This window comes from Glossina fuscipes, unplaced genomic scaffold, assembly GCF_014805625.2.
Source record: "Glossina fuscipes isolate IAEA_lab_2018 unplaced genomic scaffold, Yale_Gfus_2 2, whole genome shotgun sequence".
In the NCBI taxonomy this organism is placed as follows: Eukaryota; Metazoa; Arthropoda; class Insecta; order Diptera; family Glossinidae; genus Glossina; species Glossina fuscipes.
Window position 1 is genome coordinate 25,774,801 of NW_023998416.1, and position 22,149 is coordinate 25,796,949.

Genomic DNA, 22,149 nt, shown 5'->3' on the forward strand with positions numbered 1-22,149 from the left:
ATTATATTGTGAATAAAATAATTTTATAAATATTTTAATATTTACTAAACAAAAAACGTTTTATGTTGACATCAGAGCAATAGTAAACGGGACTTAAGGGAGTTAACACTACACACTTGTGTTAGACCGTTGAAAATCAGAATAAATTAATATATTTTCTGGATCCATGTAAGACCTTATAAATCGATATCGATTATTCATTTCATAGTCCAAATTCCATTTATGTCGTGTGTCGCCATGGAGGCTCTCGTTCTTTAACACACATCTTAATGACTTGAATCAAAAATATAAGCAGATTTAGACGAAATTTCATAGCAAATTATTTTGTTGCGCTTAGATTAGCGGATTATAGGTCACTTCGCGCCACTCCATTTTCCGCAAGAAATTCTTTTGGCTTTACACCGCTCTTAATCTTACCATGCGACAAAAATATGTTTTCGATACTCTTCAGTAAATTTCATAGCAATCATTCCTGTCGTTTAGCTGAAAAATTACTGTTGATGATGTGCTTAAGTAAATTCAGCAGATATTCGTTCGATCTTTAATTTAAGGCTATGTAAGTTCTTTATTTGATTTACTCGATGCCCGATTAAGACGCGCGTTTGAGTCGTAGGAGAATTCATTCGCTTGTGTTTAGGAAAAGATTTGCAGTAATCATTCTTACGTCTACACTGATCGAACGTTCGAGCTGAGTGAATAATCCAAGGATTGATAAAATTTTACTCAAAGTTTATTGGAAGCTAATCCATCTTTTGATTGAATCCTTCCAATTCGCCATAGCAAAGAGAACCACTTTCTTTTTAGTTAATGTTTAAATTTATTATTATTATTATTATTATTATTATTAAGCCTTTTCGATCAAGGTCAACGTTCAGTTTTATTTATACTTTAGGTATGCGACTAAGGCAATTTAAACTCCATTTATTTCTACATAGGTAAGAAGTTTACAAAAATGTTTGTTTACATCGCAATTTTAACGTCCTTCGATTTGAGTAGCTCCTTTTTTTACACCTAGGGTACCGTACGTGGAGAGATGTATAATACAACGAATGGTAAGAATTTAAAAGACTAGTATGTTTCGTAACCATGATAAAATAATGGCCATATATATCTTCGTTAGATTCGTTTAGTCTTCGTTTCATTTCATGTTACTTATCGAATTTTTAATCAGGGTATCAACTTGATGACTAACTCTATATCTCTCCTGTAAATATCTCAATATTATTGATTCATTTTCATTTTTTATGTATAGCAGAGTAGCTTCAAATATATATTCAACTGATTGCTTGAGAGTGCAGTAAGACACAGTTGAAAGTTTTAAGCTTTACTAAGTAGGCTTAAACATGTTCAAGGAATTTATGACTACATGTTATGCATTTAGTTGGGTCAGTGTAGGACGATTCTCGAATATTTAAAATCCTAAGAAATGTATACAAATCTCAAATTGTGTCTGCTAAATGCGGTGAAGCTCATCTTAGATGAAGCAATCATTCCTCCGTTTATACGAATAAAAGGAAAAGAAGTCTAGTTATGTTATGCCTTTTATTAATTTTTCCCCCTGTAAGTTACTCATATTTACAAAGCGATCATCACATTTGCAAAAATGAATTTCTAAACCTTGTGTCGTTACGCGCTTGAAAAGCTTAACAGACAAAGGGACGGAGAGTGTGGCTTCAGTTTTAGAGTTTATTGCTGCGTGGCTATGAATGCTTTTCTCTCTGAACTGAACTGAAAGGTGTCTCCAAAAAAAAAAGAAGTAAATTTCTAATGCTGAAAATTCGCGTTTGTCACCACCTGCTGTCCAATATCCAGTATAATGAAATTTTGAACACCTGTTTCTGGATGCTACAAATGAAAAAACATAATCTGTGTATGCTCTGATTTTGCGGTGATGAATAATAAAAGGAAAATGAAAATAATTTCATAAAAATAAAAATAAAAATTAACCACTTATTCAAATATATTCATGCTAATCAATTATTTCTATATAAATATTTATGGAATTCATTAAGTTCACACAAAAACATTCTAAGCGACAACAATTTGTTAAAAGCAAAATAAAACATTTTCTTTCTTTATATTAATAAATAAATATATAAAAATAACAATAAAATAAAATTGAATTTCAGTTTTCCGAAACATCATTTGCATATATGAATACACGCAAACATTGGACAACATGGATACATATATGCATAGTAAAAACATTTAATTGAGTTGATTCGTTAGATTTTTGTATTTTTTTTTTTTTAATTTAAATTTGTTTAGAATAGATAACAGCAAGCGATATACATATATATGTGTGTGACTATAAAGAGTCTATACAAATATATCTTTTAAATTCTTATAAAACCCTTAGCATTATGTTTAGGGTTCAACACATCAATCCCATATGTATTATATAAAGAAATTTTTATATATATCTATGTAAACATGTTTGTAAAAACTGAAATGAAAGTAACAAAAAAAAAAAAAAAAAAATATATATATATATATATATATATATATATATATCGTTTAATTAACTGGCATATGGATAGTGTTGATATTCTTCAACAGTGTTGTGCAGAATATTACTTTCATGCATCGTAGAAGAAGAGCATTTGCCTACCGGTTTATACGTGTACAAATCTTTTTAATTTCTCCTATATGGAATAATTGCAAGTGTAGCAATCAAGTCCATTGTTGATTCATAGATTCCGAGATTATTTAGTTCATTACGGAAGTTACTTGTTCTGCTAAAACGTTTCAAATGGTAGTAAGTGGTTAACAAAGTAAACGATCAATTTCGGTAGTGATTGATTTGGACTCTTCGTAAGCTTTCCATTACATAATTACCTATTCTTGGGATATTTGCTATCGAAATAAAAATTTGCATAAGTAGGGAAAGCAATTCTTGTTATTAAGGCAATTTCGTTACTTAAATTCGATTCATTTCGGTCAGCGGCCTTTAAGATTCTTAGCGATACGCACAGCGTCACACGAGTTGAAACTAAAACTTTTTGTATATATTTACATTTCTGTTCAAGAGCATCTTTAGCTTGAAAGTGGGAAAGACCTGACGTACTGCGTACTTTGGAATGGAACGAACTGAACAACTTTCTTAAAATCGCTCATAATTTCGGAAACTCTGATTTTATTATCAAATTCAATGAAGCTTTGAGTTGGAAAATATTGCTTGCAAACTTTTCAAATATTAGAAAATCATTTGAGTAGGAATGGCACATCGCTCTTAGGGAAAATTATCTTTAGGGAAAATATTTCATAAAATCCACTTCAAAATTTTCGGAATAGTCGTCAATTTGTAACTCGACTGAAACGAATTTATATACTCATTTTAAAATTTTAAAATAATTTGATAATACAATGGTTTAATATCAATTTCAAAAAGTTCTTCGATATTGAACAAGTTGGTGTGAAGAATATTGAACATTATTCCTCATAATAACCTTTACGGATGTTTAAGTCTGTTTTTCAAGTTAGCCTATAAAGTTGTCCTAATAGGTGTGCCTTAATTACGTGTATAGTTTCAAGTATTGCGAAACGGTTTTCAAGTGCTTTCGATTATTCACTTTAAATAATTACTTCGTCTTCAAAAACCTTAGCCATTTTCTATTTAATTTATTTGCTAAACAATCACACGCAAAAAGAAAAATTACATTAAAACACTTCTCCTTTCTTTTACTGAGCAAAGAGGAGGGAGAATTTCTATGTGTACTACCGACTGACTACCATAAAATAATTTTATTTCCTTTCCTTTACTTTCGTACAAAATGTGAAGTGTTGCTTAAATTGCTTAAAAACTCTTAAATAGAAAAAAAAAAGAAAAACAAAAAAAAAAAAAAAAACATGTATAGAGTACGGTGTTGACCGGTATTTGAAAGACAGAAACTATAGGAAATTATTAATTATCAATATTCTCACACAAGTGTATATATTTAAAATGGAAAATGTATGTACGTAAGTAAGATGGCATGTTTGCAGAGGAAGAAGAAAATTATATAAGAAATACTGAAAGTTAATTAATTGTTGAAGCACTTTAAAAATTGGAATGTTTGTGTTCCTAAGACATATACTGAAACCGTTCATTAGATCTTTTTTTTATGGTTACCTTATTTAAAAATAAAAAATAAAAATTCTTCTCCTCTACTTATTCCTTCTCCCTTATCCATCCGCGTTCCAGTAAAATAGAACTTGTTAAGGAATAAAGTGCTGCACTCTCCTCTGTTTGTTTTGGCTATTGTAGTTGTCGGTTTTACAAATCTGTTAAAGCAATCTCACTTGATTGCCGTCTAATATCGATAGTCGTGTTGGTTAACGCATAAACATTTTAACTAATGTGGCAAATACAAAGGTGAAGAATAAAAATGAAACCATGAAGATGACAGCCTTCTCTTGATCAGTAAAGCGTTTACGATTCGAGTAGACCGATGAAAGTTTAGTAACAAACCGCCTTAGAGCACCGGCATTTTGAGCATGATGATGATGATGACCGACGGCATTCAAATGATTATTGGCGGCTGCAGCGGCTGCTTGCAGTAAGATTGGATTATTGGCAAATAATTGATTGGCACTGGCGGCGATTAGTGAAGCGGCCGATTGATGTTGTTGGGCACTATTATTACTATTTGCATTACTTGAAGGAGAGGAATGCTTGTGAGTGTTGGTGTTGTCATGAAAGGCATGATGATGATGGTGATGGTGATGATAGTGAGGATCATCACAACCGGCAAAGCTGGCAGCCAATTCGCTAGCCATAGTGCCCAGTGGTATAAAGCCAATTGCATTGCTGCCTATAAGTAAAGTATTGCTGTTATTCGCAGTATTGCTTGAGCTGTTGTTATTAGCGTTGTTATTGCTGCTGTTGGTAGCATTATTGCTGGAACCAACACCTGAGCTGGTGCCCGATGTAGCTGAAGCTGATACCGAACGATGATGCAACGTTGAACCAGACGTGCTATTGTGTGGCCTGCTGTTATGGTGCGTGTGTGGGTTGTGATGATGACTGTGATGATTCGCATGATGAGAGTGATGAACGTGATGGTGTGCATGACCATGACATGGTCCATTTGCGTGGTTGGCATTCATGCTAGCGAACATTCCGGCCGCTGCTGCTGCATTATTCAATATATTGCCATCGATCTCGTCCAGTGACGGCAACTGTGGCACTTGATAACGGAATGGCGTCGTAAAGGCACCCGCCAGGTCTTCTCCATTGTTCGTAATGCGTATGGGACAAACACGAAACTGGTAGATACCACCCGGTTCCAGATTTTCAATAGTAAACTTGGTCTCACTACCGCGGTAGATCTGAAAATGAAAAGTTGAAGTAAACAACATCTTTACTATAATCGAGAGATTGAAGACAAAGTAAACAAAATATTCAAATTTACTTATAACCTGTGCTAAAAAATTTAAACTCAAAATGGGGTACTCACTTTTTTAAATTCAACATCTTTGCCAATCGCATACTGCAGCATATATTCCACTCGATCTGTAAAGGTGTTCTTGGAATGCTGCCATTCAAGTGTAACAGGAACACCGAGCATCAAATTACCGAAACCAGTAATAAAACTAGGAGTTTCGGGTAGAAGGCCTGATGGTATTATATTGCTATTGGTGGATGATGAGCCACTGTTGGGTACACCACTATTACTGTTTAAACCGGACGAAGATCCACCGATTCCTATATTTTGTGCAATTCTTGGTGCTTTAATGCTTGCAGGCAAGGTGGTTGAAGTGGAGAATATAAACTCTTCCGAATATTCGCCAACGCCAGCCTTATCATTTCCAGCACATATGCGAAATGTATAGGCGGTACGTTCCTGTAATTTGTTTACTTTGCACATGCAATTTGTGCCCGAGTATACTACCTGAAATTCTTTCGCCCTTTGCACATACATTTCTACGTAAAACTTGGTGAAATCTAAATTACGGCCATCACCCCACTTGAGTTTAATGAAATTGTGCCCCATGCCTGAACATTCCAAATGCGGCGGTATGGGAGGCGACGGCAATGTAGTAAGTTTGGCGTACGGCGAATAGGAACCAGGACCTATAACATTGACAGCTTGCACGCGAAATTTATAGGCCGTTTCCGGCATCAAATCACCGATTGTATATTCTGTATTGGCATCGGGCGTAGTTATCGTTTGGTCGGCACATTCGATGGAATAATTTGTGATGGCGGAGCCATTGCATTCGGGTGCAATCCATCGGAGAGTGGCTTCGTTTGAAGTGAATTCGAAATCTTTAATTTGAGGAGCAGCAGGCACAGCAGCTAAAGTTTGGGCATTTGCCATAGGTGACCATTTGCTTACGCCAGCCATGTTGCAGGCGTTGACCCGAAAATAGTATAAAGTAAAAGGCATCAAATTGCGCAAATCTGTACTTGTTTGCAAACCCTGATAGCAGGGATGAAAGGCTGCGGAAGGTGGCGGAGGCGGAGCGGACGCTTCAGTAAGGGCTGTGGCAGGAGCGGTGGCACTTTCTAGACGGTATTCAATTATAGGTGCACCGCCACAATTGCTTGGCTCTTGCCAACTAACGTGCAAATGAGTGGAGGACTTGACTACTACCCGCAGAGCTTCAGGTGAATTGGGAGGAGCCGCCGCTGAAGCAAATCGAAACCATGTCGACCAAGCACCAGCGCCAATTCGATTAATTGCTCTCAATTGTACTTCATAAGTGCAGCCCGGTTGCAAATCCTTAACCACACAATAAGCATCTTTGCCTTTGTAAATAATTTGAGGTGCGCACACAGTCTCAGATCCCGTATAGTCCTTTATTTTTCGTAATTGCAGTTCAAATTCCAGAATAGGTGCCCCTCCGTTGTATTCGGGCTTTTCTAGGCGAAGTACAGCTGCGTAAGGCCCGGGCGGATTATCATAATATGGATGAGGCGGAGCGGCAGGTACAATGGGTTCAGAAGTTATGTGACTCACCTCGGAATAGGGACTGATGCCACCTGGGCCTTCGCAAGAGGCTCGCAACTGGTATGTAGTACCCGGCTGCAAACGATCACAAGTGGTTTCAGGCTCAACTCCAGAATAAATGCGTTCGAATTTTACACCGCCAGCATTAATTTCAAGAAAATATCGCTGTACGTCTGTTCCACCATTGTCGGATGGTGGTTCCCACCGCACCCGAAAATGGGTACCGTGAATTTTACCTTTGGCTTGCGGTTTTCCTGGTCGGCCTGGACGTTCAGCGGCAGTTCTGTAAGTCACTTCGTTTGACCAAGGCGAAGCACCCGCTTCATTTTCTGCTCTTAAACGAAAGTAGTATACTGTTGCTCTTTTTAACTGACAGCACTCGTATGAGCAATCAGGACCATTGTACATATTTAGATAACCATGTCCCGATTCACGATTCTGCATTTGTAGGACATAGACACATGCCGCGCCGTCCGATTGGCGGCGTTCCCACACAACACGTAATGCAGAAGAGCTGGCAGTTTGTAAGGTAGGAGGTTTAGGGGCCGACGGCGGATTATCGGCTGTGCTGTACGAGCATATATGCGAATATAAGGATGGACCCATTTCATTAACAGCTGCCAGGCGGAAATTGTATACGGTTGAGGGCTGCAATTTAGTCATTATATACTGTTTATTTTTCGATTTCACAGCCTCGACAAAATTTATAGCGGACTGAACGGCTGCAACAGGCGCTCCAGTTTTACCCTCATCGTACTCAAGTAAGTAGTGTTGAATAGAGGAGCCATTCGAGGCTGGATTGGTCCAACGTAAATGCAGAGAGTTTTTTGTGCGCATAACCAAGCGAGGAGGTGAAGGCTGATCGGGTTCACAAGCGGGCGTAGTAAATTCGGTGGGCTCCGAGGCATTGCCTTGCAAATGTTCATAATGCACCTGGAGACGTACCACATATTCTTGGCCCGGCTGTAAATCCTGGACGATGCAATCGTAAGAGGAACCTTTATACAGACTTTTATATTTGCATTCCTTAGCTCGATCACTGAGCAAGACATTGTAACGTAATTCCCTCATATTAATGAGTTGATGCGTGGTCTCATTGAGACAGGGTGGAGCTTCCCAAATGATTTTCGCCGAGCGAGATGTTACATCGGTGACTTCAGGCTTTTGTATGGCGGATAATTGTTCAATGATCGCATTCTGATAATCTTCCTCCTCGTCATCATCGGCGGTGATACCTCCCATCGATGAATTGTCTTCACCATCTTCGGAAGAACCCATTACTGAACTCGCACCAGTGCGACTGTTTGAATTGTGATTATTGTTCGAATTACTATTGCGTTGATTTGTTTTACGTCCATGATTGTTTTGATTATGGTGACTGGTGTTCTGATGTGAACGCATATTATTTTTGTTGTGCCCATTCATTTGATTTTCATGTCGTCGTGGAGAAGGAGAATGAGCTGGCGTTGAAACAGCAGAATCTAGAGGATAAATGGTTGATAATTTAATATATTTATTATTATTAGCAATAAGTATGAAGTAAAAACTTACTGTATTCCCTTTGCTTTTCCAATTTTCGTAATAGTTTTGTATGCTGTCTTTGTGTACGTTCATCTTTGTGATAATTACTTGGCGATGATGGTGAATGATTGGCGGAATGTTGTGGAGCTGGCGAACTTTGCTGCGCATTTGACGCTGTTTGCTGCTGCTGTTGCTGCTGCTGCTGTTGTTGTTGTTGTTGTTGTTGCGGTGTTTGGGGCTGCGGCGTTCCTGACTGTGGCGGCTGCGTTTGCAAATGGGGTCCATGAGGTCCGCTATGAAAGTGAGCTGGAGCGGAGGTTGCTGCACCGGGCGGAAAACCTCCCGGTATTGGCGTATAGAAATGTGAGGTACCATTTGCCGTTAACTGAAAGTAAGGGAAAAGAATATTTTCAATTATGCGAAAAATATATACGCACACACACAGAACACATGTTTTTATTAAAATTCTTACATTTCTTGCTTTTTTTTTATTCCCCATATTGTTAAGAAATTCGTTAGCAATGAAAACGTGTCACATAACTGATCTATGACTTTCTATTTAGTGTGCGATAGAGAGTGAAAGCCACGTCTCTACTTTAATCGTTGTTCAGTTATTATCAATTGCAAATTGTGCTTTATACTGTTTTGCCGATGAGAAATATTAAACGTCAAATGACTTTTATAAATTTAGGCGTCTTGCGTCGAATTTTTGTCACTTTATTATATATGTAATTTAGCTACTAAAAGTATGCATGTTCACGAATTTAATTCATTCCTCCATTCTTACTGAATACCACACATCAATAAAGCTGTTAAATTGGTTTAGAATTTTGCGTGGACGTAGTGTTTTCGACGGCAATTCCTGAACGTTCGAAAAGGACAAAATGACTGTAAGTTAAAGATCGTCGAAATCTTTAGATAGGAAATGTATCAAACGAAACAATAATCTAATCGCCTCGTAAAGAGTATGGAGGATTTTGCACACAGTTGGTATAGAAAACAGAAAGAACAAAGAGTAGTCAAGTTTAGAAGTTTCCTACAAACTTGTGTCATTAACTTAAGTGTTTTATGAAGACGTGCTACTCTGTTAACGTCTAAGTGAATCGATATGTGACTTGTATGAAATATTGATCTGAGTTGAAGCTGGGGCTAAGCTAGCGATAATAGAAAAGGTCCAAAGTTGATCGTCGTCTACCGAATGAAATTAATGAAAGTCTTTAATAGGCTATACATATCTAGTTAGGTGCTGCAAAAATTGAAGCAGTAATTGATTGTCGTACGCAGTGTCCCAGTGTTTACACCGAAGTGCGAGTATAAGAATGAAAGTACATTAAGATAAGTAAATTGTGATATGGTAGCGTATACCTCATTTGTTGATGCTGATAAGATTTTTAGCGTCCAATTAGCAATTGATAAGAGATCCCTTAAAATATATTTATATTTTAAAGTTTTTAAGTTTTGTGAGGCGTGTTGATGAGAGAAAATCGAATGCTTGTTATTTGTTTTGTAAGTGGAATGCAAATTTCATTATCGACATTTATTTTCTTACTTGTAACTGAGGCCGACTGGCAAGTAACTAGAACACCAAGATATTCCAGAGTAATTATGAATAAAAGAACTTATGATCTTTAATACTTTTTAGCATATATTGCCAAGCAGTTTTTACTTATATAATTATTAGCATTCGGTGCGAGTGCAATTAGGATCCATTAGATCGAAAAGCAACTATTGGTCTTGTGGGTGAGAGACAGATGTCCTACCACTAGTCTGTATTATAGATCAGAAAAATTTATTGCAACAGTTTAATGTGCGTACACTGCGTGTGTGTGTGTGTGTGTGTGTTCATCAATACAATCTTGTTAATTGTGTGTTACGTTATTATGAATAAATTTTTACTTCTTATGCTTAACTTGTTCGCTTGATGTGCGTGAACTGTATCCGTTAGTATCAGTTCTATAAAAAACTGAATTTCTTATCTAACGAGTCACTCAATAACACTTCGCTCTGATCAACACGTTGCCACACCGTCGACAGACTTATGCGATTTCTAGTTAGCACCAACCTTTAAACGATCCTTTGATGAAATTTCAAGATATTGTGACATTTAGTTTACAGATTATAATGGTTTTAATGACCTCAGTTGATTAAACATTCTTCTTTGAAGGGGAAAAATATTGTTGACAATCTAATGGCAATTATTATTGCCGGTATGCTGAATTTAAACGCGGTCGCCCGAATTCGCCAGATATTTTAAATAAGTGCATTAAAATCATTTTGGGGAACCGAAAAGTAAAGTAAACGGGAGATAACTGACATTTTAAAGATTTCGGAAAGTGACGTATTTACCATATTGATTGAACATTTGCCCATGACAAAATTCTGCTCGAAGAGTGTCGGGGTGTGCCGGGTTTGGATTTAGGGCAATATTTAAACAAAATATAAATGATTCTTTTCATCAATGTCATCAATTTTTGACACATGTCGTTTCAAAGTTGTTCGGTCATATTTGTGTAAGACCAGCAAATTATTGAATGAAGCGATAGCTCTACAGTGGCATTATATGATTCGCAGTAGAAATGTCGTATGTTATCATATGAGGAACGACGGAGAAAGAAAAGAATATTTAAGGAATATGTGAAAAAAACTCATTGAAAGAAAGCTGAAGTAAGAGAGTGAAAAAATAAAATAAATATTTATGTTAGATAGTTATTTAGTAAAATTCATTTCTTTTTTTTTAATTAAGGGAATCATATATTTTTCTGGAATTCTCTCGTCGAATTCTGTAGCAAGTAAGGCAAAAATGTCATTAAAATGATTTGAATCTCATGCCGGAAGTAAATATTGAAAATATCTCCATTATTAACTAAGAAACTTTAGCTTGTTATTTAGCTGAGATTAGATGAGGGACAGTTTATGGACCCGCAATTGACAGGGGCTCAGAGAGACGCTAGGCCAGTCAATTCAATTAATTAAAAAGATTTAAATAAAACTTTCGCTGGGAAGTATATGTGAATTGTTCTTATGGCTCATTAAGTCAGTTCGTTTTTATTTACTTAAGTTTACGTTAACTCATATTTTTTGTAACCGCAAAGTGTTTTTTCGCTTGAAAATTATATGAAAATTATAACAGCATTAATCTTAAACGAAATCAAAGCTTTAATGCCGCACCCTTTTATCGAAAACCGGTAAATTTATATAAATTATTATTGTAATCGCTTGAGTTTTTTTCTGTTAAGCTGGGGTCAGAAATTTTATGATTGCAAGTCAAGGTATTTCAATTTGATACGTGTACGTAAATATATATTATACCAAAAAGGAAAGGAAAAAAGAAACGGCCCTGAAGTAATCAAATAAAATAATCTTAAAATTTTGTATTAAAGAATATGAAAGAAAGAAAAAAAAAAAGAAATACGCTTGCTTGAAAACGATAATATCTCAACTTAAGATTTTTTTGCATTATATCAAAAGTTGTTCTGGTACGGGTTATTAAAAAATGAAAAAGGAAAATAAGAAATTCGTCTTCACCAGAATTTCAATATCAATTGATAACTAAATTCAATAGGTTTCACCTATGTATATATGTTCATACAAATGCATATATACACGTGTTATCCACTTTACCCCATTTGGAACAACGTTAAACAAGTCAATAAGAAAATCTGCTTATCCCAACAGATCTAATAGATCTATTGACATAACTTTTATTATATCAATCGATTCAGAGGGTGTCTGTCTAATCTATCTTACGCCTGTCTATGTATTCTTGTATTCTTTAACTTTTAGTAGTAGTTCGAAATAGCGATTTAGCATCTAAACTTAGTAAGCTAAGAGTGGAGAATACAAGTTTATTCTTTGGACACCTTCCTATATAGGGATTTTTATGAGAAATATGTCTTCATATCGCAGAGAAGCGTAATTTTTGTTTTTTTTTTTTTCGCTCCTCTCATCTAAGGGGTTGTCATAGAGCGTCAGTTTTTACATAGGATCAAGATATAACGGTTCGATGAAGTGCACTGTGCGAAGCGAAGTGCGGTAAGGCATCAAATAAAAATGAAAAGATTTTGAAAACTTTCCGTATAAATGTGATGTGAAAGAGAAAAAAAGTTGACAACAATTAATTTTTTCAATTTTTATTAAATTTTCATTTTGATTCGTTGTAATTAAAGCAGTGCAGTATACTTATTATTATATACCTCAAAGTGCTTGTGGTACAAGTTTATCTTAAGTTTATGTAGCGCTTTATGTTGCAAAATTATTGCATGAGCAACCGTATTAAGCGGAGCGGTGTAGGATGTTTAGCATAATGTTTCTATCTGTTTTTCATTGTGTTTGCTTATCATCACCTGATTTTGAAAATAATCGCGATTGGCTTCAATTTCTCAAATTTTTCTTCGTAGATCAAGTTTTCTATGCAAAATTTTTGCTTAAAATGCAAGACTTTAAGTTGCCGTCAGCCCTTATAATAACAGCTAATTGACTTGCAGATATTGCATGCTAATCAAAGCTATAAAAATACTTTTCAGGGTATCTGGCGATATATATTATATCGTAATATAAACACATTTGTCCTCTGAAGGCAAGGCAGGTGGCAGGCGCGTTCATATAAAGCGCTTCTCTGAAAGCAATGTTATGAAGAGATGGCACGACACAATCGTGCATATAGATGTAAAAGTTTTTCTTTTATTGGGATTTTAATAAATTATTATCAAATCATTATTGTTAAAAATTTCTGCTGAGTAGGGTTAAAGTTGTTGGCAAACGAAAGATTCATTTTCATTTTGTAAGCAATGAATTGGCGCTTAGTTGACTATTTTTGTCTGTCCGTCTATTTGACTTAATGCCGTTTATGCTTTATTGTATTGGTAGGCATACATGACTACAAACACATACAGTCAAACACACTTATATAAACACTCATCCGCGCATAAGTACATAAAATTTCAAATGCAATACAAAAATTGTATGGCTGTGATATATACAATGAGAACCATAGGTTATTTCCCTACATATGCGTATGTCTGTGCCCATGTAAGTGTCTTTGTCTTTTTATTTGATTCATATCTGCAGCAATTCGTAACTTTCGCAAATACATATATAAAACTTAGAAATGCCCATAATAATGCGTCCTCGGTATAAAAAAAAAAAAAAAAAACAACTAGAAAAAGCAAAAAAAAAAAAGAAGGAATTTTATGCCGCATTTTAATGGCGCCTTATATGCAATTTATTGTGCATACGAATCCGAAGAACTTTAACAATTGTCAATTTAAGGCGATATAGTTATATATACTATATAATCGCACAAAGAAATGAATTTATTCTGCATATAACATACATATGTAAAAGTATTTATGTGCATGTGTATGTATAACTATTTTATATACTTTTCTAATTCAACAATAACTACAATAAAAAGTTAAATAATTCATAAATAATATTGCTCATATATATATATATATATATATACATAGTAGTGTATATTATACTGTTTACTCTAATCTAGGGGAGGAGAGTAGATATACAAACCTACACACATATTTTTATGTATAAACACACGAATAACAACAATAAAACGACAAATGTGTTTATTTGTGTTTGTTTTAATCTTTGATTCGCTTCGCCAAAAATTTTGAAAGCTCTTATTATTATTATTATTATTGTTGGTGTTGTTGTTGCCTTTTTTTTATTAGTATTATTCAAAACTTGTTATTTATTTTTATTTTATTAAACTTTCTGCTCGTTATAATGCCCGTTACTTATATTCATTTGATGGTGTCTTTGTTATTATTATTATTATTATTATTATTATTATTATTATTATTATTGTTGTCGTTGTTGCTGTTGTCGTTGTTGTTGTAGAGCATTAATAATTGTAATAAATCGTTTTGAAAATTTTTAAGAGCGCATATGAGTAAATGTTTCAAATGGTGCCATAAATTCTGGCCAACGAAGCGTTCTTGTCAGAGATGTGACTGAAGTTAGTTTATTTCAAAAGGGAGAACAATTTAAAAAAGAAATCTGAAACGAAATGTGTGTGCAAAGAATTCTTTAAACTTTAATTGCTCTCATATTTTCTCCTCATTTTGATATTACAACCTACACCTTGAAGTTGGATTGACAGCATAGATAACAGACGCATACGGCAACATGTAATAATTTCGAGTTAAGCGAAGATTTTGTGATATAATTTAAACAAAAGCAAATCTATTATTTTTATATTTTAATGTATATATATATATATATTAAACCATATTGATCGATAAACTATTGTCGATTTTCGGGTAAAAGTGATATGACATCATTCGAAAATGTTAACTATTTCTGAAGGAAAAACTGAATCAAATGACGAAGTTCTACACCGCTAAGGCAGTCCTACCGAAAGCAAAGCAAACGGTGGAAGAATATAGTCAGGCTATAAACTTTTTTTCCTCTCCTCTTATTTACCTATAAATACACTACGTAAAATGAGGCCACGTCATGGGCAAAATCTCTCCTTTTCGAAAGGCGACTTCTTTATCAGATGTTGTTGAAAATCCAGCGTATCAAAGTTATATTCAAAAAAGATAATGACTACGTGGATAATAATGAGATGGAAAAAGATCACTAAACTGTACTGAACGATTCTTACAAATCCATTTTATTTTCCTTATATAATATAAATCGACTGTTATTTCTTGAGAATCTGACGCTGGCCACGTACAGATATGTAAATTAAAATTAATGAAAAAGTTTAGCTTGTCTTTTTAAAGAGCTTAGACGTGTTCAGGTATATGTAATCAAAGTAATTAGAATTATGCTAATCTATTTGCAATACTTGTATCAAAAAATGTCGCTTGATCTCAGCTTGCGAGCTTTTCATTCAAGTTGCATACCCGCGCCTGTGATGAAGTGGATAATATACCAGCCATGAACGACCTTTTACTCTACCAAATATATAAGCAGCGATGTATTTATTCTTAACATATGTATACACACAAATATATGTATATGTATATATATATGATGTGCATTTATATGTACATAATTACTTTCATATACATCATAAATCATTGTATTTTATTCTGAAGCAAAAAAAAAAAAAAACGCTCTCGCAGTAAATTGTCGAGAATAAGCAGCATCAGGTGTTTTCGTAACGATATTCAATTATTTATCAAACATATGATAGCGCTACCAAAAGTGCATATACGTATGTGCGTTGCAAGTTTTTAGACAGCAAACAATAATAAATTGAGGGAATAGTAACAAAACCAGTAGTAAACGTATACTTGCAGTGGCACGTAAGTATATATATAAATATAAGTGTATACGTACTGTTGGCTCGTATGTACATGATTTTTGCCACCTAATGAATGTCTTTTAGTTGAAAATTGCAACGAAAATACATTAACTCGAAACAGGAAAACAAGAAAAATGGATGGTTTGCAGTAACTGAAGCGAAATATAGTTTGAAAACCTGTCTCTATGTAATTTAACCATGTGTAACTGTTGAAAGTTGGCACAAAGATAAATGTTTACATCGTATACAGAGTCTTTCTCTTTCTTTCATTCGCCTTTTCGCTTCGGTCTTTGTTGCACACGTTTTCTTGCTGCTAAATGTTCATTAAAACAAAGACAAAAAACACGAAGAAACCATTTAAAAAACAACAATTTTTTTTCTTTTTTTTAGAAAAAAGTAAAATTTTTACACTTTTTGTACTATGTACTAAGAAGCAAAAAAAAAAAAAAAAAAGAATTAAGAAAACCTTTTGTATGAATGCATACGCATTAGTTACCTTAACCGACTGCATAAACTTTGCCGTAGCTTTTTTTTTTCTTTCTTAATTAAGGCAATCAGAGAACTCTTCGCAATTATTTCAATTTTTATATCCACCATCGCACAGAAGAGAATCTTGGAATTTTTTTCTTATCAGGTCTATTGATTGTTGATGCACATATTGAAGTTGGCTGCACGTGGCACCCAAGAACCATGCAAAACTTCGATGCAAAAGAAAAAAGGAGATCTTGGATTAACTTAAGGAAAATGACGAAAATTGTCGAATCAGTTAGGGATAAGTTTACGTTTTTGTTTTTTACGCGAAATAAACACATCCCCCTAAAGTCAATATATTACACCGATTAAATTCTGATCGAATTTAGCCAAACTCGGTATTATGCGCACTCCGACCAACTGTCCGCGTGTTACTCGGAAACTTACGTACGTGCCATTAAAATGAAGATAAAGAGTTGAATGGAGAAAAATATGCCTGAAAAGATGCTTAACAAATAAAAGTTTGTAATATACAATTTAGAAGAGATATTGAACTAAGGGTAAGCGCTATAGGGGCAATGGTCGAAAAAGTGCTTTGATCTAAATCATTTTCAATAGCGTTCGCCCTTGGGCTATCTCAAGAATTGCGACCTGTACGTTGAACATATGAATAGAGGAAGGACAGATAGACGGACAAGCTTAGATCGATGCAGAAAATGATTCTCAATTGTTAGGTGTAACAATAGGACAAGTTAACCCAAGTACCTCTTGGTGTTGCACAACATCCGCACAAACTTAATATATTCTTATATCATGAGCGATATAATGGTACTAATAGATCGACGTTTATGGGCAACCACACCTTACAATTTTCAGTATTGGTTCGGATTGGTGGAAATGTATACAAGATTCATCGCGAGGGGATTGTCATTTTCTTAAACTAACCTCACAAGTTGGCTTGCAAACTACGTTCATCAGTAGTGAAAAAATTCAACTTCTCGCATCATAATTATTTTTACCTAAATTGCAAAAAAAATGTTAAGAATAATCGTCTTTTTAGATGATGGTCTTTTCTTATAATTCTAAACTAATCTTCTATGTTATCCTCTAGTATTTCAATTACTGAGCTAACTAAACTTTCTATAAACGTGTACTGCAAATATATATAATCTTCAGAGAACAATTTACGCAAAGCTTAGCAACTTTTTTAGTATTTGCTTTATGTGTTTCTTCCTTCATTTTCTCCCATCTTCGTTGTAACTGTCGTAGAGAATAAGCAGTCACTAATTGTTCGCACATACATTTTACGTTTGATTACACTTTTAGAGTTCTTGAGTCCAGGATAAATTTTTCAGAATTTTTTTTTTTGCTGGCTTTCTTTGGTTTTCCTGGATTCTTTCAACTTTTTAGAAGATATGCAAAGAAAAAAAAAATTCATTACTTGAAAGATATTTTCTCTTTGAAGTTTCAGGCTTATCCTTAAGAGCGCAAAAAACACTGCTTGGATATGCTACATGCAATTTCCATGGTACAAATCCGTACTGGCAAGTTTCAACCGAATATCTTATCTAATGATTTTCAACTACTTCAATACACTAACACTATGATAGATATAGTTTATGTTCATTTAAAAGCATGTCCAAATAAAAATGCGTTAATATAGATTTATTCAAAACACTGATGAGTTAATATGAAACTGAGAGCAATACGAATTTTGCTTTAATGCTTTCCTCACAAAACAAAATGTTGAGGATGAAGTTTTTGGTTTTGGTCATTTTCTGGCGGTTTTCTCCGTCACGTCACGGCACTTAAACTATAAAAAGTGCGATTCCGTCTCTGACATATGCAGAAAAAAAGCAACTTCCCAGCATAAGATCATCGAGTGGAGAAAATGAGAAGGAATATGCAAACGTGCAAAGACATTTTTATGATGCAGAGAGTGCACGTTAAAGCTAAGAAATAATACAAAATTGATTGCAATGGAAAAACATATATACAATGCGCGTACAAGCTCTAAACAAGCTTTTCTCAAGACATGATTTCTCAATATGGTCCATGTCAGAATTCATATAATTTTCGTTTTTTCGCTCGATTGTTTTACAGTGTCTTTAAAATAACATTTGCTAGAGTATCACCACGTAGAGGATTTTCGATATGTTAATAAAAAGATTTTCCGTTCAAACATCCGTCAATCATCCAAAATTCAAAATTTTAAAAATCCCCCAATTGGTTCTCTACCTGTTGACATGTAGATGAAGTAATTTTTTTTTTTGCAGACTTAAATTTGCCTAAAAAAGCGTATAGGTCGCGAAGACTCTCAATTGAAGGCCCTCAAGACAGTGATATTTTTTAATTTTCTGAAAAGTAATTTTTTTTTTATATTCAATCATATGCTTAATAATCTCGGAATATATTATTAATCTATTAACTATCGTCCAATCTCAAAAAAAAAACTGCTTTTTTAAAGCTTCTTCTGGTAGGCAAACTTTTTCGAAAAACGATATCCATGAATCATTGGTAAGCATCTTCTCGAGTTCCAGATACTTTTATTGTAAGCCTAGAAGAGATGTTCTTGAAAGATGCTTCAAAAAATACTTATTCTTAACGTCAAGCTTAGCGTCGAACTAATTGTAAAAGAAATGGCGTTGAAGGCAACAAAACCTTACTTATAGTGTTGGTTTAAGTTGGTTAAAATGTGTAGCTTCTGATCGTTAACATCCTGGAAGTACGAAAGGTGCTGAAGCTGAAGTTTATTTTGTACATTTATAACCGTTAGGGAGAGTTGCCACGGTAGCGGCTTAAAAAAATGTTTTTTTTTAAGAAAAAAAAAAAATAATTCGAAATTTCAACACTGGCACCTTATTCTCAAAGTATTTTTGTATGGACTTGAGTTAAAAAAAAAATCATTTCAAAACAATTTACTTGCGTATGTCTAATGGGAAATATTGTCTTTTGTGGGATTGGCCAGTATTTGAGTAAAAAGAGTTCAAGTTTCGATCAAGAATGATTATCTCTTTATATCATTCTTGAATATTTAAGAAATCATTTAAGACAAAACGCTCTCATGGGTTTCCTTCCTTAATCAGCTTACTGTTTGAGTATTATATGTCATTTGCAAGAATATGTTCACAGGAACAGGACGGTATTACGGGCATTATTTTTTTTACGATTTTGCAATATAATAATGCGTTCTCTCTCACTTAAAGGATAGCGCCCCGCATGAGCCCGGTTTAAGTTCATTTGATTCGTGAATGAATTCAAGGAATAGCATTGGGGGACATGATTTTAACTCCTTCCCAGAGATAAAATCGAGTTGAAAAATGTATCTTTTTGGATGCAGGCAAACAGATTTGTGACTAATTAATTATTAACTAGTTAAGTGGGTGTGACGAATATACGCGTCATGAATATATGAAAATATTTTTCTCCAGTCAAGCACCAACTATCGCTTTCTATCTCAATGTTTTGGAAGTTTTGGAAGATTTTCTTAAGCAGTTATATATAAATGATATTCAAACTTAGTATTCGAAATACGCATTAATCATTTAACTGTGTATGATGAATTTATTTCATAATCCGTCCATCTGTCCTTGTGGGATTCATTACTAAAATATTATTACTATGAAAATGCATTTTAGAAAATGGTTTATTTTTAATTTTATCAAGTCGCTTCATTACAAACTAATTTCAGATTACACATGCTGTGCGTTTGACGAGTATATCGCTGAAGAGAGGTGGTTACAGTTAACTGGTTAAAGACATTGTCATAAAACTGAAGGTAAATGTTTGTCACGTTGCTGGTAAACCTATACAAATCGCATCAACTAACTATTAAGTGTGTGAACATAAAATTGAACACCGATGTGAATTAGGATATTGCTGCTCTAAGAAACGAAAATCTGCTAACTTGAGCAAACCAAGCTTAAAGTCTTACTTGTGATTAAATTGATGAGATTGTATTTGAAAATGATTGTCATCCATTCACAACCATACCTAAAATAACCTTTTGCACTTTAAAACCCTTTGCATTGTATACCATTGTATATGTATAGAATATATATTAGTTTGGGGAAAAAGAAATCCATTATTTTTTCGGTAGATGGCTGCACTGATAGATTTCTCGTAAAGTATCCATCAAACAATTTCATATTTATGCTCGTTGGAAAGGTGACATTTCGCAGTAAAAAAAATTCTTTTGCTGCAGTCAGTTGTGAGTTACAGCGTGTTAACAAGTGGAAGTGAACAAAGAGAAAATTCGGTACATTTTACAGTGTTTCTTTGACAAAGGCGAAAATGCAAGCCAGGTGGCTAAAATTGTGAATGGTGTTTATGGTTCCGATACTGTAACAGCCAATTATGTGCAATTTTGGTTTCGTAGATTCCGTTCAGGAATTTTTGATGTTAAAGATGCACCTCGCACAGGTAGGCCGGTCGTCGAAAATGTCGATAAAATCGGAGAAATGATCGAAGTTGACCGGCATGTTAGCAGTCGTAACATCGCCCAGGAGCTAAAAATCGACCATAAAACAGTTTTAACCCATTTACACAAAGCTGGATTCAAAAAGAAGCTCGATGTTTGCGTGCCACATCAATTAACAGAAAAAAACATGATGGATCGAATTTCCATCTGCGAAGCCTTGGCCAAACGGAATGAGATAGACCCATTTCTTAAACGGATGGTGACTGGAGATAAGAAATGGATCACATACGATAACCCTGTGCGAAAACGATCGTGGTCAAAGAGCGGTGAAGCACCTCAAACGGTCTTCAAACCAGGACTAACGGTCAGGAAGGTTTTGCTATGCATTTGGTGGGACTGGAAGGGGATTGTTTATTATGAGTTGCTTCCATATGGCCAAACGCTAAATTCTGATCTCTACTGTCAACAACTGGACCGTTTGAAGATAGCGATTGACCAGAAACGGCCAGAATTGGCCAACAGGAGAGGTGTCATGTTCCACCAAGACAACGCTAGGCCACACACATCTACAGTGACTCGCCAGAAACTTCGGGAGCTTGGTTGGGAAGTTTTAATGCATCCGTCATACAGTCCGGACTTGGCACCAAGCGATTATCATCTTTTTCTTGCATTGCAAAATTTCTTTAATGAAAAAAAAATTGGAATCTAGGGAGGATTGGGAAAATCGACTACTAGAGTTTTTTGCGAATAGAGACCAGGACTTCTATGAGAGAGGCATTTTGAAGTTACCTTGAAAATGGCAACAAATCATACAACAAAACGGTGCATATTTGACCCAAATCGGACAATCCGAAGCATGTTAAATAAAGTCCTGAAGTTCATATAAAAATAATGGATTTCTTTTTCCCCAAACTAATATTAGGACCGTTTGAAATAAGCTTTGGCACTCTAAACGCAAGATAGCATAGTGATGAGTGAAGAGTGTTGAAGATTACTTTCAGAACGCAATATAGCTTGTCAATGCTTTCTTTCTTCACTTCAAACGTTTCTATGAAAAGGATCTCGATCAAGCCACTAATATTCATGGCTACCCCAACTAGCAGAATGGGTATGCAATGTTAAACCATTAAGATTCGCTTTAAAGCAATTTTCTTATTATCGCAAACTTGTAAACAATTGTCGCACTTTAAAGATTGATTTTAGCATAACTACACCTGCATGTTGGCATTTATGCATGTGATTATTGTAGGATTCTGTGTTTGTGAATTTGTTTAGTATAAAAATTAATTAAAATTAAATAATTGGCTAAATTAACTGCTCTGGCTACCACAATTATAAATTAGCATATAACGATGCAAAAGCGTAAACAATCAGGCATATATCATTCGACCACGATTTTATAATTTATTTAGTGTCGGTTTCTTGCTTTCTCGCGTACACAATTGCATCTATTGCAGAGATTACATATGTGTATATATATATATATATACATACAGAGATATGGGAAATAAATTGATTTTGTATTTGAT

The 22,149-nt window shown here is 34.6% G+C and overlaps 1 protein-coding gene across 4 annotated transcripts in view; it reads right to left on the reverse strand.

Annotated features, from left to right (window-relative positions):
- Nucleotides 1-3,608: 3,608 nt before the first annotated feature.
- Nucleotides 3,609-22,149, reverse strand: part of LOC119633706 — a 444,941-nt gene continuing 426,400 nt past the window's right edge. For all 4 annotated transcript variants that reach the window (XM_038027397.1, XM_038027396.1, XM_038027399.1 and 1 more), the window contains 3 exons: nt 8,487-8,841; nt 5,439-8,416; nt 3,609-5,310 (listed from right to left, as the gene is read on the reverse strand). In XM_038027397.1, the coding sequence (XP_037883325.1) occupies nt 4,315-5,310; nt 5,439-8,416; nt 8,487-8,841 (4,329 nt within the window). In that variant the 3' untranslated portion in view covers nt 3,609-4,314. The remainder of the gene's footprint in view (nt 5,311-5,438; nt 8,417-8,486; nt 8,842-22,149) is intronic.